Source organism: Spea bombifrons, chromosome 2 (genome assembly GCF_027358695.1).
Source record: "Spea bombifrons isolate aSpeBom1 chromosome 2, aSpeBom1.2.pri, whole genome shotgun sequence".
Lineage (NCBI taxonomy): Eukaryota > Metazoa > Chordata > Amphibia > Anura > Pelobatidae > Spea > Spea bombifrons.
Window position 1 is genome coordinate 82,599,347 of NC_071088.1, and position 16,992 is coordinate 82,616,338.

The 16,992-nt window shown below is 39.3% G+C and overlaps 1 protein-coding gene across 1 annotated transcript in view; it reads left to right on the forward strand.

The window, feature by feature from the left end:
• The window catches only part of ATP2A3 (ATPase sarcoplasmic/endoplasmic reticulum Ca2+ transporting 3), a 78,914-nt gene extending 63,380 nt beyond the window's left edge, over positions 1-15,534 (forward strand). Inside the window, exons 13-22 of the mRNA XM_053454942.1 lie at positions 1,343-1,561; positions 1,643-1,978; positions 2,071-2,291; positions 3,574-3,776; positions 4,140-4,225; positions 5,643-5,776; positions 9,526-9,643; positions 10,392-10,509; positions 12,054-12,129; positions 14,693-15,534. Of these exons, the coding sequence (XP_053310917.1) occupies positions 1,343-1,561; positions 1,643-1,978; positions 2,071-2,291; positions 3,574-3,776; positions 4,140-4,225; positions 5,643-5,776; positions 9,526-9,643; positions 10,392-10,509; positions 12,054-12,129; positions 14,693-14,738 (1,557 nt within the window). The 3' untranslated portion in view covers positions 14,739-15,534. The remainder of the gene's footprint in view (positions 1-1,342; positions 1,562-1,642; positions 1,979-2,070; positions 2,292-3,573; positions 3,777-4,139; positions 4,226-5,642; positions 5,777-9,525; positions 9,644-10,391; positions 10,510-12,053; positions 12,130-14,692) is intronic.
• Positions 15,535-16,992: the final 1,458 nt, after the last annotated feature.

The window sequence follows — 16,992 nt, forward strand, 5'->3', positions numbered from 1 at the left end:
TGAAAACCAATGCCTGTGTTTTACAAATCATATCTGTACAGTACTGGAAGTTGATTTATTGCACATTAAAATAAAGCACATTGGAGTTTGTCATGATTTCCCATTTATCCAGGCATTAACTTTTTCATCTTTAGTTTTTTTTTATTGGAAACATCAGATCATCATGTTTTATTAGTCACATAAATATGAGCTAGTGGAAATTTCTGGCCAATTAAAAATAATTCTGGTGCAAAAGTTTAAAAACAGGTCTTCTAACTATACAAACCAATCCAATCTTCCATCTTTTTTGAAACTTTGTATCAAACTGTATCAAAAGTGATTCTGAAACAAAGTTTAAAAGGTGGTCTTATCACTACAGCAACCATTAGACTGATCCAGTCAGCAGGGACATTCCATTTGCTGCAAAGCCGATAAGAGCACATTAAGAACCCGTATGTGCAGTTAACGAGGCCCCATGTCTTTGTATAAATAGGGTCATCTTTACTTGTAATGGTCCTCTAATTGAAAGGGGCAGTGAGGCCTCTGTTGCGTTAGTGCACTTGTGCATGGCTTTGTAGGGGGAACTATATTAGACACTGGGATATGACTTCATATCTTGTCAAACTCAGACATTGCTACTGATATCAACAAGGAAGAGGAAAAGACCATCTGTACCAATCACGCAAACAACCTCCATCAATCAGTCTACCTCTCGGAGGATTGTATAACTACTACTACTGCTTTGAACCTGGTTTCATCCGTGCCTCTTTGAGACCACATTTGCTCCACCACTTTTGGCTGGTGTCTCCAGCATAATTTTAATTGTTAAAGGTGCAAGGAGAATATCAAAATGAACCCGTTTCGTCAGAGGAAGGCCAGCAGCTGTGCATGTTGTGTTTATCTGTGGCTTTTCTATTAAACGCTGTATTTTTTTTTTTTAAATTGTCCAGGACAGTATACTATTTTCATATTGTTAAGTAGTGCCACCTAGAGGAAGAAATATTCTGAGTTGCATTTCTGTCTGATTTGAATTATTCAATGTTATTTATTTTGTTTTGGTCTGATCTGGTGAGTGTGTCATATAAGAATACACAAGAAAAAGTACATTTTTTTTTTTAAAACAGTATTAATCATATGGCTATAGTAATAAAAAAGTGGCCTGCGATCAAAGCAAATATGACTTAATTTCTTAGCGTTTATAACCCAAAATTGTATAATTTTCTAAATTTTCAATAGTTTTCACATGACATTTTGTAGTATTTGGAGTACTTTCGTGGTTTGATCAGCTGTTTTTTCCACACTTCTCATGCTTTTCAAACCCTTATTAATGCTTATTAATGGGAATTCTTTTTTTTAACCACAGGGTGCTCCAGAGAGTGTGATTGAGCGTTGCAATTATGTGCGTGTGGGCACCAACAAGCTACCTTTGACTCCATCAGCCAGAGAAAAAATTATGTCAAAAATTCGTGACTGGGGCACAGGCATGGACACTCTTCGGTGTCTGGCACTGGCAACACGTGATGTGCCACCAAAACTGGAAGACATGCAGTTGGAGGATTCTTCCAAGTTCGTCAATTACGAGGTAAGACAGCCACTGTAGAAGGAGGCATGACATCATGCCACTGCCGTAGATCAAAACAAACTATTGTGTTCTTTTCCGTAGACAAACCTGACATTTGTTGGATGTGTTGGGATGCTGGACCCTCCCCGTAAAGAAGTCACTACTTCTATTGAGTTGTGTAAGAAAGCTGGCATCAAAGTGATTATGATAACTGGAGACAATAAAGGTACAGCAATAGCCATTTGCCGAAAGATTGGGATCTTTTCAGACTCTGAAGATATAACAGACAAAGCATACACAGGGAGGGAGTTTGATGACCTTCCATTAGAAAAACAGCGTGAGGCTTGCCAGAATGCCCGTTGTTTTGCTCGTGTGGAACCAGCCCACAAGTCCAAGATAGTGGAGTATCTGCAATCTTTGCATGAAATTACTGCCATGGTAAGATTCCTGCTGTTTAACATGCCAGCTTGAAGAACAACATATATTCATTGGCATGTATTGGAATAAGACATTTGTTTCTTCTTCTCTAGACAGGTGATGGAGTAAATGATGCTCCTGCATTAAAGAAAGCTGAAATAGGAATTGCTATGGGTTCAGGGACTGCAGTGGCAAAGTCTGCTGCAGAAATGGTCCTGTCGGATGATAACTTCTCTACTATTGTGTCAGCAGTTGAAGAGGGAAGAGCAATTTACAACAATATGAAGCAGTTTATCCGTTACCTTATTTCTTCCAATGTGGGCGAAGTTGTTTGGTGAGATTTTACAAAAGTGTAATGATTCATTATTTTTCTCATCCTATCACTTGTGTGTTCTCTATAGCAGCAAATACAATGATTAAGAAAGCAATGTAATCTATGTTGTCATAGGTGTAAATACCAGGTATTTAGGGGATGCCTCTAAGTCTATGTGCAAAAGCTATAGTGTCTACAAGCAGTAATGTATTTACCTTAAGGATCGCCCTAGTGTCCCCAGTTACCTCTTCCTGCCTACAAGTTCCCATGTTCTTAGTCAGCAGCATACCTCTCAGGGTAAAGGGGCAGATTCTCAGGGTTACACCGTCTGGAGCTGACTCTATCTTATTCAACACTAATATCTAAGACTCCCAATTGGTGCTTTTGCTACTAGTGTGCTGTGATTATATTCCCTGCTTGAATGCAGGTGACTCAACTCAATTTAAGTGTCTCTGTAAATAATGACAAGTCAAGGTTTCCATGAGTGCAGGTATTACAGCCTTTTAGGTAATACATTTAGTAGATCACTACATAGAATCTTCACAATGGGCTATTAAAAGGGTTTATATTTCAAAAGTCTTAGGGTCAGGTCATTAAGAAAGTTCCCAAGTGTGGTCAGCAGTCAAACAACTTCTCAGGTGCTGCCTTACCAAACTAGCATGGAAACATACTGCATTTTCTGATTTAAAAATAGTATTCTTGGTCGTAAATATCCAAAAATACTTACAAAGATTTTTGTTTGTAAAGGAATGAAGTGGGACCAGGTAAACATTTTGACCCATGTTTATTTATTACTTATGCAGATACGTTGTGAAAAGGAACCTGTAGTATCCTGATTAAGATATGGCCATTTCTGAAATCCTTATTTGCATGCGTTTTTGGAGTTTGAGTAAACACATGATGATATTGTTTACCACAGTTCTGTCTATTTCAATATTTTTTGGAATAAGCATCAGCGGTTTTTGGTATAGTTTGCAATACTCTGATTGCCTGTGGTGACAGTCAGTTTATTTTTAGGATGAAGTTGGAAAGATCACCAACTTGTGTTCGATTTAAAAAAAAAAAAAAAAAAAAAAAAAAGCCATGCACTTAATAAACATCTCGTTACTGGAGAACTCGAGTGCAGAATTTACATTTTTGCTGGTATCTTGCTAATGAAAGATCAAACATGACTTTTTGATCTGTCTCTGCAAAAGGCAATGCTCTGACGGGTACCTCTTTGCATTTATTTGGGTTTACTTGGTTGTTAAACGTGTTCTTTTAAGGTCAATTGTGTTAAATAGGGAAATGTTTTTAATTACAGCATCTTCCTAACTGCTATTCTTGGCCTGCCCGAAGCCCTTATCCCTGTTCAGTTACTTTGGGTGAACCTTGTGACGGATGGGTTGCCTGCCACTGCTTTGGGATTCAATCCTCCAGACCTGGACATCATGGAGAAACTTCCACGGAATCCAAGGGAGCCTCTTATTAGTGGCTGGCTCTTTTTCAGATATCTTGCGATTGGAGGTATTGCTTTAAACTTTGACAAATCATTGAAATTCAAAATGCATTTATTCATTCATTTACTCCTTCTCCGTTCTCTCTCAAAAAAAGGAAGACAGGAGGTGAGAATCACCTTTAGCACATCTCAGGGAGTGCCAACACTCTCTGTATCTCTCTACTACTCCACATCTTCAGTTTCGACCCTCCAAAAATACTGTTGACTAAAGTTTAAGTTATGAAATGCATTCAGTCAGGTTATGTTAACACCTGTAACATAGATGAGGTGCAGAATCCTCCTGTTCGTATTGGAACTGAATAATATACATTTAATGTGTGACTGCTGTGAAAATCTACTCATCATTTTTTATCTCTATTCTTTATTTGCAGTGTACGTAGGGTTGGCCACCGTGGGAGCAGCAACATGGTGGTTCCTATACGATGAAGATGGACCACATGTCACGTTTCATCAGCTGGTATGTTACGAGGGCATAGTGTTTCCACAATGCATAATTTTGGTCTCAGTACTTGGGGTAGTGAAAAATTCTTTACTTACGTACTAATAACTGGGATTATCTGTTAACCCATACTTCCATACAGAACTAGGAAACACATCCAGCAATGTGTCTTAAATCAAATATTCTTACTACCCAGGTGAACCTGGCAGTGCCTGTTTCATTTGTATTGGGGGTATTGCAGTTTACCTCCTCTACAAGAAATGGCTGGGTACTCTGATTTCACATGGATCGCCCATAACACACTGGGATGTACTTGAGCACTCTTAAGATGGTGTATCTACATCACTACAGCACATATCGTTTTTAGAAATCTATGAGCATAGAGTTGTTATCTCTGATTATCTGCCACTTGTTTAATGATTTCAAAACAAAAGGCTGTATATGGCAAGGTTTCCATTTGTTTTTTTTTTGCTAAAAACGCCAATAGCGCCACCTGGCGTTTTTTTTGTGAAAAACGGCTGCAGCCAGATGTTAGCTGTAATTCAATAGGAAATCGCAAAATGCCATTTCCACTTGGCGTTTTTCTGTTTGGCGTTTTTTCAGTCCTCTTTGGCGTTTTTCTGCTTTTTTGGGCTCTGTGGCAGTTTTTCAAAATCGCAGCATGTTGACACTGGCGTTTTTTGCAAGAAATCTTGGCTTTTTTTCTCCAATAGAAGTCTATGGGAGAGAAAAAACGCCATGAAAAAGCCATGTGGGTTTATTGCCTTGGCGTTTTTTATGGCGTTTTTTCCACAGTTACAATGCAGAGGATGGACCCAGTATCTGTGTGTCCTACGAGAAATAGGCTGAAAACAGTTTCACACAAAACAAAGTCCTGGACTGGTTCATATTGAATTTTACACCATTTGGAACAAACATGCCATTACAAACAAACATACCCGACGCATCAACTGGATCCTGCGTGCCAAAAGCAACAGCAAACAATTTGCACCATCATTTGGGGCCAATCTTCCTAGAGGAGCAGACATTCGAAATAAAGCATGCCTTACAAACCACAGAAAAGAGACAAAAGGGTCTACCAAGTAAATGACACCAGGAGAGGGCAGATACTTGCCATTTATCCTAATCCCTTTTAGCTGGGTGAAACTTCTAACTTGTAAAGGCTGGAAAAACTGCCTAAGGTCAAAAAAAGCAATTTCCACAGAAAGGCTAAAACGCCAGAAAAAACTGCAGAAAAAACGCCAAAACGCAGGTAAATGCAGTGGCAGTTTTCTTGGCAGTTTTCCTGGCGTTTTTCATCAAGAAAAAAACGCCGGACAAAAACCCAAGTGGAAACCTAGCCTAAAACAGCAAGAGACCCGATGTCTCCTGAGTGTGAAAGATGGAGCAATGAAGCAGTGATACAAGAAATGTTTTTTCTTTTTCTTTTTTCCAGCGACACTTTATGAAGTGTACCAGTGATAATCCAGTCTTTGAAGGTATTGACTGTGAAGTGTTTGAATCCCGTTACCCTACCACTATGGCCCTCTCAGTGCTTGTGACCATTGAGATGTGCAATGCCCTAAACAGGTAGGCAGCACATAGGATTGTTTTGACTCTAGGTTTAAAACTTGTTGTCTTGTTGTTCATTGTGTAGATTTAAGATTTCTGTAAGGCCACGTTTAGTCTTGAACTTCTTAAAAGAAAAAGCAAAAATATAAATTACCGTACTTGCACATACCGTGCTCGATTATAAGACAAGGTTTTGTTCAGTGCAAATTTATATTCGAGGTTGTGGTAAATAAGGCATAAATAAGGGGGGTATAAGGCATATCAGGGAGGCAGAGTGGTAAAAAGGGGGGTATAAGGCATATCTGGGGGCAGAGTGGCATATAGGGGGTATAAGGCATATCAGGGGCAGCGTGGCATATGGGGGGCAAAGTGGCATATCAGGGAGGCAGAGTGGCATATAGGTAGTATACGGCATATCTGGTGCAGAGTGGCATATAGGGGGTGTAAGGCATATCTGGGGCAGAGTGGCATATAGGGGGTATAAGGCATTTCTGGAGGCAGAGTGGCAAATAGGGGGGTAGAAGGCATATCAGGGGAGCAGAGTGGCATATAGAGGGGTATAAGGCATATCAGGCATCAGAGTGGCATATAGAGGGGTATAAGGCATATCTGGGGGGCATTTTTCTCAATAATAGTTTTTATTAAATGTGAAAAATGTAAATTAACATTTACTAATAAAACTTTTTTCTTATAGGGTAGTCTTATATTCAGGCTTTATCATTGGCTAAATTATATATCGCTTTAATCTTTCAGTACTGTATTTTCTGAACTATAAGTTATAGGCCCGGGCATTTAAGAATGAGCAGCCAATTTTTTTTTTGCGTTTGTTTTTTTTGTTAAACAAAATTCTGACAAATTTAATGTACAATTTCTTGTTGTCTATTAGTTATATTTCCGCATGCTTTTGTCACTGTAATAAATTAGCATTACATAAATATATAATAAATGAATCATAACGTCATGCAATTTATAAAGTGCTATAGCTTTAATGAAAGATTCAAAACAGTAACTAATCTTTGACCTTTTGGTTGGTACTTAGAAAGAGATAGAAACTTTGTAAAAAAAAAACAAAAAAAAAAAAAACTTTCACTTAGAAACTAAGCCTTGTTTACTTAAAAGGGTACTCTAAGCACCAAATCAACTTTAACTTAATGAGGCGGTTTTGGTGTATAGATCATGTCCGGGCAGTCTCTCTGCCCTTTTGGAGCTAAATCACTTTTGTTTGTTTATGCGGGCCTTGAATGTTTTGTCCTGAAGTCACTACAAATTCAGGAGGGGGGTGTTTTATCTCTGGATAGGTAAAAATATTAAGTGCCAGGAAACAGATGACCAAACACACACACCAGGACAGGCTCTGCCACACGGACACCCGAACACACACACTAGGACAGGCTCTGCCACACGGACACCCGAACACACACACTAGGACAGGCTCTGCCACACGGACACCCAGACACACACACACACACCAGAACAGGTTCTTCAACACCGACATCCAAACACACACACCAGGACAGGCTGTGCCACACTGACACCCAGACACACACACAAGGACAGGCTCTGCCACACCGACACCCAAACACACACACCAGGACAGGCTCTGCCACACCAACACCGATACACACACACACACACCAGCCAGGACAGGCTCTGCCACACTGACACCCAGACACACACACACCAGGACAGGCTCTGCCACACAGACACCCAAACACACACACCAGGACAGGCTCTGCCACACCGACCCCCCCCCCACACACACCAGGAGAGGCTCTGCTACACTGACACACACACACACCAGGACAGGCTCTGCCACACCGACACCCAAACACACACACCAGGACAGGTTCTGCCACACCCATACACACACACACACACACACCAGCCAGGACAGGCTCTGCCACACTGACACCCAGACACACACATACCAGGCAGGGTCTGCCACACTGACCCCCCCCCACACACACACCAGGAGAGGCTCTGCTACACTGACACACACACACCAGGACAGGCTCTGCCACACCGACACCCAAACACACACACACCAGGACAGGCCCTGCCACACCGACACCCAAACACACACACACAACAGGACAGGCTCTGCCACACCGACACCCAAACAAAACAGCCTCCCTGTGGCATCTTTGCCCCCCCCTTACACATCCATGCTTTGACACACACATATTCATTCACTCGTTCACAAATATTTATTCACTAATTCAGATATTCATTCATACATTGATACTCATTAATTCCCTCATCCAGATACTAATTTACATATACTCATTCACAAACATTCATTCACTTACTCACTCACAGATACTCATGAATTCACTCACTCAATCTCACATACTCCTTCATACAGCCTCCCTCTCCCCCTTACCTGCGAACAACCTGTTCTACTGCAAGTGGAAGCAGACGCGCAGCAGGGTCATTTGACGTACGTGATGTACGTAACGTGACTTCGTTGGATTCCTGCTCCCCCCTGGCGGTAGAAGAGACGCTGCTCGCGCGCATCTGCCAGAGTGGCGGGCCCGGTCCCAGTTGCTGCGGGCTTAAGGGGCAGGTGCCCCTTTTGCCCTGAATTAGAGGCCACATAGGCCCAGTCAGTCCTGTTCTGACTGGGCCTATTTTAAGGTAGGGGCCTGGAGCTGCAGCTCCATCAGCCCCTACGTCAATCCGGCCCTGGGCTGCCCGATGGCCAGTCCGGGCCTGAGTACTTCTGTAGGTTTAAAAAGAGAGCTATTGACAGTTTACACTGACACACAGTTTGGCACTAAAAATATATGTGACAAGACTATATCTGGTTTTATCTCTGGCCAAACTTAGCAGACACAAATAGATATGAACTGACCTTTTTGCCAGCTTGTAATCAGGGCCATTATGTATTCAATAACAAATGTCAATAAATAAAATTAATTCATGTTCAACTAGACATTTCAGAAATACATAATAATCTCTTTGTAATTTTATTTAAATCTTAATAATTTCCCCCTTATTGTAGTATCTTGATCACATAAAAAGTATATTTTTTAGAGACTGGTCTTTCATTCCCTAGAAAATTCCAAATTATCTTTGATCATCTAATAACATTTTATTTTGCCATTTATGGGTATTTTTGGAGCTCATGATACTGACGTCCACATTTTTAATAGCATTAAAAAGAAGTCAAGAGAGGAACATACTTGTAGCTCCATAATTTTGAATATATGTTTCTTCCATGGAAAAATATAGTGCCAGACCTCCAATAAATCCGAATTTAATTTGTTCGATAGTACATTAGTATAGTAAAGGTTACAGTCCACATAGCACATAAAGCACCTTCATAATGTTTCAGGTTCTCTATAAAGATGTATTTGTTATGACCTTACATGAAAATTTGTGTTTTTCATACACTAATTGTGAAGTACTAAATATACTATTACTAAATATAAATATACTATTACATTAAAAATATTAGGAGACCATGTTTTAGGTATAATTTAAATTGTAATTTGTCTTGAAACCTTTAATAATATGTCTGCAAAAAAAAAAGTATCCCAGGGCTACTGCATATGAGTGAACATTATCACCGCAAGGAGTGCTTTGTGGGGTAGAAGATTAGACCCATTCAATGTAGTAGAGGCAAGGTGTAAATTCATAAAATGTACAGTAATATGGGTAGGTGCTCAGTAAAGACTTTGCAACTGAAGCCTGCGTTCCTGTGCTTTATTTATAATTTCAGTCATAGCTAAATGTTTATCAATCATTCTGTTTAATCTCTACAGCTTGTCTGAAAATCAGTCATTGTTAAGAATGCCTCCATGGCTTAATATTTGGCTTCTTGGTGCCATTATTATGTCTATGGCGCTGCACTTCCTGATCCTCCATGTAAAACCCATGCCAGTAAGTATTATAAAGCTAAAAATGTTGCCTCTTTATGAATGCTTGGACATCATGTGTTTCTATAAAATGACCAATTTGAGAAGTTTATGCTGTTAGAGATGGTTTAACTATGTGAACACTTGGTTGGATATTCATATAGTTGGCCTATGTGCTTCAAAAAAATATTTCTGGCCCAGGGATGATTATAATCAGGGCAAATCCAGGTCAGCAGACATGTTTTGTAGCAACAGGCTAGGCAGAGTAGCAGTTGAACATTAATGTCTGGCCCATAAACTGTGCTTGAATATGACCAGGCTAGATGTCTTCATATACTGTAGTTGCTAACATGCCTCAGACTTTAGTAAGTTAGAAAGAGGCAAGAGGAGGACATGCAACAAGATAGGCAGCCCTAATAAATGTGACAGTGACCTGGTAAAATCTTGATTTTGACAATCAATTCTGGTCAGGCCCAGTTCTGTAACTGAACTAAGTTATGGTGTATTTCCACTGATGCTACTTATCTATGCTATGAAAAACTTACTTATCTTAGCTATGAAAAACTTAAGCAACACATTTGAAGATCATAAATATGTTGCAGAGGACCTCAGTGGTCATAACTTACTGCATAGTTAATGTAGGAGTTTGCCATGAGTTTTACACCATATATTAACATAGGATATTGAGTTAGAAATGTGTTCTCCATGTGAGGATGTAGTGTTGTCTTAAAAATGTGGCGTTAACTTTTTTAACATTTTTTTGCATTCTGCAGCTAATCTTCCAAGTGACTCCCCTGAGCTTCTCACAGTGGGTGGTAGTACTGAAAATGTCCCTGCCTGTTATCTTGCTTGATGAAGGTCTTAAATATATTTCTCGGCATCATCTACATGGTAAAAAATACCTGCTTTACTTCTGGATATTTAAGCTTGCCACTTTGACACACTGTTATTGAAACCACATTGAATTGAAACAACAAACACTCATTGCAGTATCCATTGTAAATAGGCTTATTTATTTGTGATACAGCTTTGGGCTGTACATAACTACATGCTCTTATTCCGACTCTCCTACTTCTTATTGCTATTAAAGTGCATTTTACATTTCAGTATATAATATACCTAGATGTCCTCAAACAGGTTCACGCTGCTAACCATGTCCATGCTCACACACTTATAGACACGCATTTATGCTGACAAGCACACAAACACACATGCTCACGCGCAAACACTTCTACGCTCTAACGTAAACACAGTCATACATGCATACTCCCTCCCTTACCCTATCCCTCCTTCACTCACCCCCTTACCTCAGTGGCGGCCTTCCCTTCGGTTGTGAGCAGCCTTGCATTTAGTGCATTTAATGCAAGGTTAAGGGACGCAACCCCTGGGTTCCAATGTGAACCCCCCCCCCCTGATAATAGGCACCTAGGGTGGACTGCCCTACCCAAGTCACTGCTTCTGGTGTACGTCTGCAAAAAGGCAGAGCATCCGGGCACACCCTGATTATACTTAATTAACTACATGGAGTAGAGAAAAAGGAAGGGCATCCACTGGCATTACTATATGCTTATTTTTAATGTTTAAGGTCACTGTGTAAGGTAAAATTTACTGTGTAAAAGATGGAGCAGCTCCTGACTGCAGCTGTTAGGGCGATCTGCCCAGAGCAGTTTAACAGTATCTACTAAGTATTTGACATGAATATCCCTGGTTCTTCTTATCTAAATTATTATGTTAAAAAGATGACAGAACTGATAATTACCTTTCTCTTTGCCATTTTGGGGACATTTGACTAGATTGGTTACAGGTGTGACTAAATATTGTATAGAAAAATCTGTATACCCATAAATGTCCCGTCATTTTTTTCATAATTGCAGGTCTTGAAGTCACATATTTGTGAATCTGATGTCATACCACCTTTTCCCTTCAGCAAATATTTTATTTAAAAAAAAACATGTTTTACTAATAAATAGTTGATGATTTAGACAATACAATTTCATATACCTCCCAATGGTTAGGTAGCCGACATCTGTGCAGATGACAAGTTAATCCATGATACTTGGTAATGTATCCATTAAGTTCATAGCCACCATTTATTAAGCGTGGTGTAGTCAGAGTAGCAGCATTAATTATCAAAACCGTTTCGTTCAACCCCTCTGTATTTACAAAACCATTTACTTAACAGTCTGCTCTTTTATCAATTTGCCACTAGATGCTGCTAAAACCTTGGACACTGAATAAGTTAATTCATCTGGTACTAGATAAAATAACCTCTTAGTTTTGTTGTTATTCACTGCTATCCATGATGTTGCTTTAATGGAGAAGCATTTTACAAAACATTTCAAAAGATGTGTACACTCTCAATTTTTCTCTTTTTTTTTGCTTATCTACATGGATATCTTGTACGATTTTACCAATGCAATGTTCGGAATATGAAGGCCTATTGAAGACAGTTGAACAGTCATGGAATGGGACAGCCCCAGTGAACTCCTACAAGAGTCAAGAACAAGCTGGGTTGGTGTTCTGCTTTTCATCTTTTTTTATTAATATTTGTGTGTCCAAGAGAGTAGGTTATGCTATCGCTTTAATAACATAGATATGTGTGTGTGTGTGTATATATATATATATATATATATATATATATATATATATATATATATTGTACAAATGTTTGGGGTCGATTAGCTGTTTCCATGGAAAACAAGGACATTTCTAGCTGTATTAACATCATTGCAAAAGGTTTTTTTTTTTAAACTTGCATAAGCAAACACAACGTGCCATTGGAACACAGGAGTGATGGTCACTGATAAAGGGCCTCTGTACGCCTATGAAGATATTCATCCTCTGTCGACTGCTTCCATGTCCCTGTCTCTTTCCAAGCAACTCCACTTCTTCTCTTGTGTCTTCTTGTTCTTCTGTCTTCTTTCTTTGTTTTCTTCTCCACGAACCAGGCTTCCTGGGGCACTTCTGCAGAAGTACAAAGCACAAGTCCCCCCTCAAATGGAGGAACAGACAGTCCCCGCGACTCTGCTCTTTTCCGAAAGTACTCGGATAGGCCAGAATAATGCGTCTTCATTATTCTGGCCAAAAGAGCGGAACCACGGGGACAGCCGCACCATGTTCCTCAGGGGAGAGGGTGTGCCCTGAAGCCCTGACCTTTTGCAGAAGCGCTCTGAGAGGCCTGGTTTACAGAGAAGCAGACAAAAGAAAGAAAACACACGGAGAAGCGGATGGAGAAAGAAGACAAAGGCAAGAGAAAAAACTGAGCTGTAGGAAAGGAGACAGGGACACTGTTATCAGAGAAGGTAGGGAGACATTTAGAGAAAGTCTGAGAGTGAGATTGTGAGAAGGTGTGAGTAAGAATTTGTGAAATTGTGTCTTTAGATTTTAAAGTGTACAGGTTGCCAAATATAGGATCCACCTGGAGTGCCAAATACTCTAGGTACACCCGTGATTTTGTCCAGTCATATTTGTGAAATCTCCAATTTAACTTGCCCAAAACCGTTGCTTACATGCTTATAAAGACAAAAAAATTCACAAAGTGTGACTGTCAACAGGAATGTTTCTCTGGTTACTATACTGACCCAGAAAATATCTAATTTTCCAAAATGAAGCACTGTGGCTGTTATGTGAGGCTTTTGCTCATATCTGTGGATTCTACTAATGAAGAGCCCCTCCCCTATCCACAGTTAGCCCCACCCCTGTTTCTGTCTTGCCCCACCCACTGCAATCGGCTTAATAAGATAAGGGAGTGCTCCGGGGGTTCCCATAAATGCTCATGATCTTCCAGTTTTTGAGTAGGCATTGGTGGTGGCCTTTTTGACTGAGGGTCTGAAATACTGTATTATAGTAAGTTTTCATTTAGAGCCATTATTGTTTGCCTGGATAATAACCACTCCAGGTATGGCACTAACATCTTCAGTTTTTTTTAGAATTGAGCAAAACCCTTTTAAATATAGCACAACTCATTTAGTGAGGCAAATGCATGCTACTAAAATAAAATCCAGACTGTTGCTTATTGCACTTCGTAGTGCAAAGTGTCAGCATTTCACCTAATGAATTGCTCCCTGGCCAAGCCACATTCCTGCCAATGAAGGGCAGTTAATTAATCTAATTTTTCCATAGCTCTCATAGCGATTACTAGGTACCAAGGACTGTGTTTTCCATTGTCGTGAGTAATGCATAATAGGTCTTGTAAGGCAGAGTAGCTCAGTAAAAGTAAACCTGGGTGTCTGTTTTCAGCATCCTAAAATGGCAAGAAGTTCCAGCACAGTGATTAATAAACTGACAGGATGAAGGCTGTAAAGAATAGGAGGCATTACAAACTGGCATGCTCTTGCCAGATTTCCAGTAACAGATGCATAGTAAACACAGCACGTAGACCACCTAAAAGCAGCTTAACAATGAGACCATATCTTTTAAGTATTTATCAGACATTTTTATTTAGTGTACATGAGTACCCTATACCACTGGAGTATTGGCTGTGCCAATAACACTTTACTTTGCTTTACATAATTAATCACGAAGGGTCAATGCCAAAGAATGTCCTGCTTGCAAGTTCTCAAGCATGTATGTCATTATATACTTGCACAGAAAATGACAAACGAACGAAAAAAAGTCATAACTAGCTTCTCCACAAGGTCACTTTTTACTTGAAGGCTAATACTTGTGGGTGAGAGAAAGATGTCCTGAGGAAAGTGTCCCTTAGGCTGCTAGTAGAGTTACACATAAGTTAATCCTGATAGTAAAAGAGTGATCTTTGCTTTCGGATGTCCTGTTGCTACACTTGACCACTGTGAAAAAGGGTTAATGGTGTGCCTCCTACATCCTGACTTGGAGATCTGGATATAGCTACGGTGACCCATGCAATTATGCCATTGACAAGTACTGAAATTCTTTCCATCTACAATTATAATCATTTTCATTTACAGACTCTCTCCACCGTACTTTTCTCGCATGGATTCATTTGGATTGGCATAATTTTTATAGCCCATGTTGCAAGTTTAAATTAATGTAATTTTTTCCCCTTGTCTTGATTTCCTGTATCTTACATTTTGTCCCTTATTTTCCTTTTTAGGAGGAAACGAATTATACAGAACCCAGACAACAACATTTCAAAATAACAAAACTCTTAGATCTTTTTCCAACTAAATCTCCTGCACGTTTGAAAACCTGAAGTTGACAGCAGGACCTCTCCCACTATCAGATATATGTGGGTGAAAAGCATAAAAAAACAAACAAAAAAAAATGTTACTGAAATATTTGTTTGTAGCTTTTTTTCTGTACATACAGGTGCAATAACTGGACAGCTGAAATGTGGTTAGGGGATTACAACTAATTTTAAATGGTTTGTTTAGGTTTTAAATGTGCAAGCTCATGATAATTCAAGGACCTATAACTTGATGTGTCTATGCGTGAAGACCTATACAGAAAACCAGGCAACATCCAGTGTGCTTTCTTTATTGCTGTGTGGTTCCATTGTTACTGAGTAACAAACAGACTTCCCGTTATTTTAGGTCAACACACTTGGAAACTAAGATCTTGCAGCTGTCACATTTACTTCTTTTCCAAAATATTTTTAGATGCCAATACCAAAATGTGTGCTCTGGGACATGAGCTGTCAGATCTACTTCTTCTACAGTGTAGAGTTGACAATGACATATGCCATGTGTTGGTCCAAGTCCCTTCTTGGTTTAAAATGTCAAAACCTTCTAGAGGTGTAAGGGTGTCTGTAGAGGTGCTGATCTTATACATTTCATCTTGACAACACACACACGTATTGTTGGGCACGTCTTGGTTAACTCATTGCCATGTTAAAAATTAATCAGTTGTACGTTTCTATTCACAAGCTTAGAATACAGGCTCATGTTTACCAAAGAGTCAATGTGCATTAATTTGGGTGGGGAATCAGGGCAAATATAGTTAAACATATAAAACCATAAAACATATGGGTGCCGATACATCTACTGTATAAACGTGTGCTATTATTTGCCCATGTTTTGTAGCCTGGGTAAATTGCTACATTGGGATGTCACCTCTGTAACCTTCTATCTATTAATCTTCTATAACTAGTATAGGAACAAATTATCCCACAGAGTATGACAGAGTACCTAAAAACTCAGGGCCAGACTTTACACCATTAAATGGGATTCATCCACTAAGGATTGATGTAGTAAGAGTGACTCTTTGATGGAAACTTATAGAATGTTTCTATTTACTGCTTCACTTGTAGTACTTTAGACCTAAATTACCCTTAGTGTCATCCAGTATTTTTCTCAGATTTGCTTGGCTTTTTTGATTGAGTGTATAAATACTTGAGATTGAATTTACAAAACTCGGTCAAGCCTCAGTTCAATTTGAGACCAGATCAAGTGTAAATTCAAACTCCTGTATCTGGGTCTTATGCCAGCAAATGTACATTTCAAGTCATGGTATAATATGATTTCTCAAATGACTAGCCATAATATAGGCAGACTCTCCCCAAAATACTTGAATATCAAATAGGTAAAACTGAATTGGCAGGCCAGCATGTTCATATTGTCGCCAAGTTCCTGAGAGTCATTTTCGGCTCACCAAATTTTTAGGTGGTGTTATTTTTGTTTTAAACCCAAAACCATGTTATACTCCTTTAAGACTGGTTAAGAAATCTGTTAACCCTATTAAATCTCTCATACATGGCTACTTGTTCCTGCAGCAACACCCATTATCTGTTCTAGAAGGGGGGTAGTGAAATGTGGCTGTTTACTCAAACAAATCTTATTTATCTCTTGGAAGATAGATCCTCACTTCAAGTTATTGTATTTTAATTTATGTTGATATCAACTACTGTAAACATTTAAAGTCTACTTTGCTGTATGCATTTTGCATTAATGTATTGGTGATAAGAGATGTGGAGGAAATTCACATTAATTTATGGAAGAATAAAGATTGCCTGTAACGGAATTAGCAATAAGTAAATAACCCTTGTTATGGTTGAATAGGTCCAAAGACCTATAGTCTCCATTAAACCAGAGAGCTCTGATTTAAGTAAATCACTCAAAAGATTTTGAGCTGCATTAATGTACCAGTAAATTAAAAAAAAAATGCTGTCTGCATATGTAGATCCCAGCCACCTGACTTAATTCCTTTTATTGGGCCAACCCCAGAGGTCTCTTCTTCAAAAGAAAGTCATCATCATCATCCTTATTCTGTGTTGGCCCAATCGAAGGTATAAACTTCATTAAATGACTTCACCTTCTGTTGGACCAATACTTTATCTCTCTTTCTTACTATTCTGTGCTTAAAAGATGTCCCCTCCACAGATTTTGTACTGGAAAGCCATCTAACATAAAGTAGTACGCATGCACTATATGAGATGCCTCAGAGAGGTCCTACAAT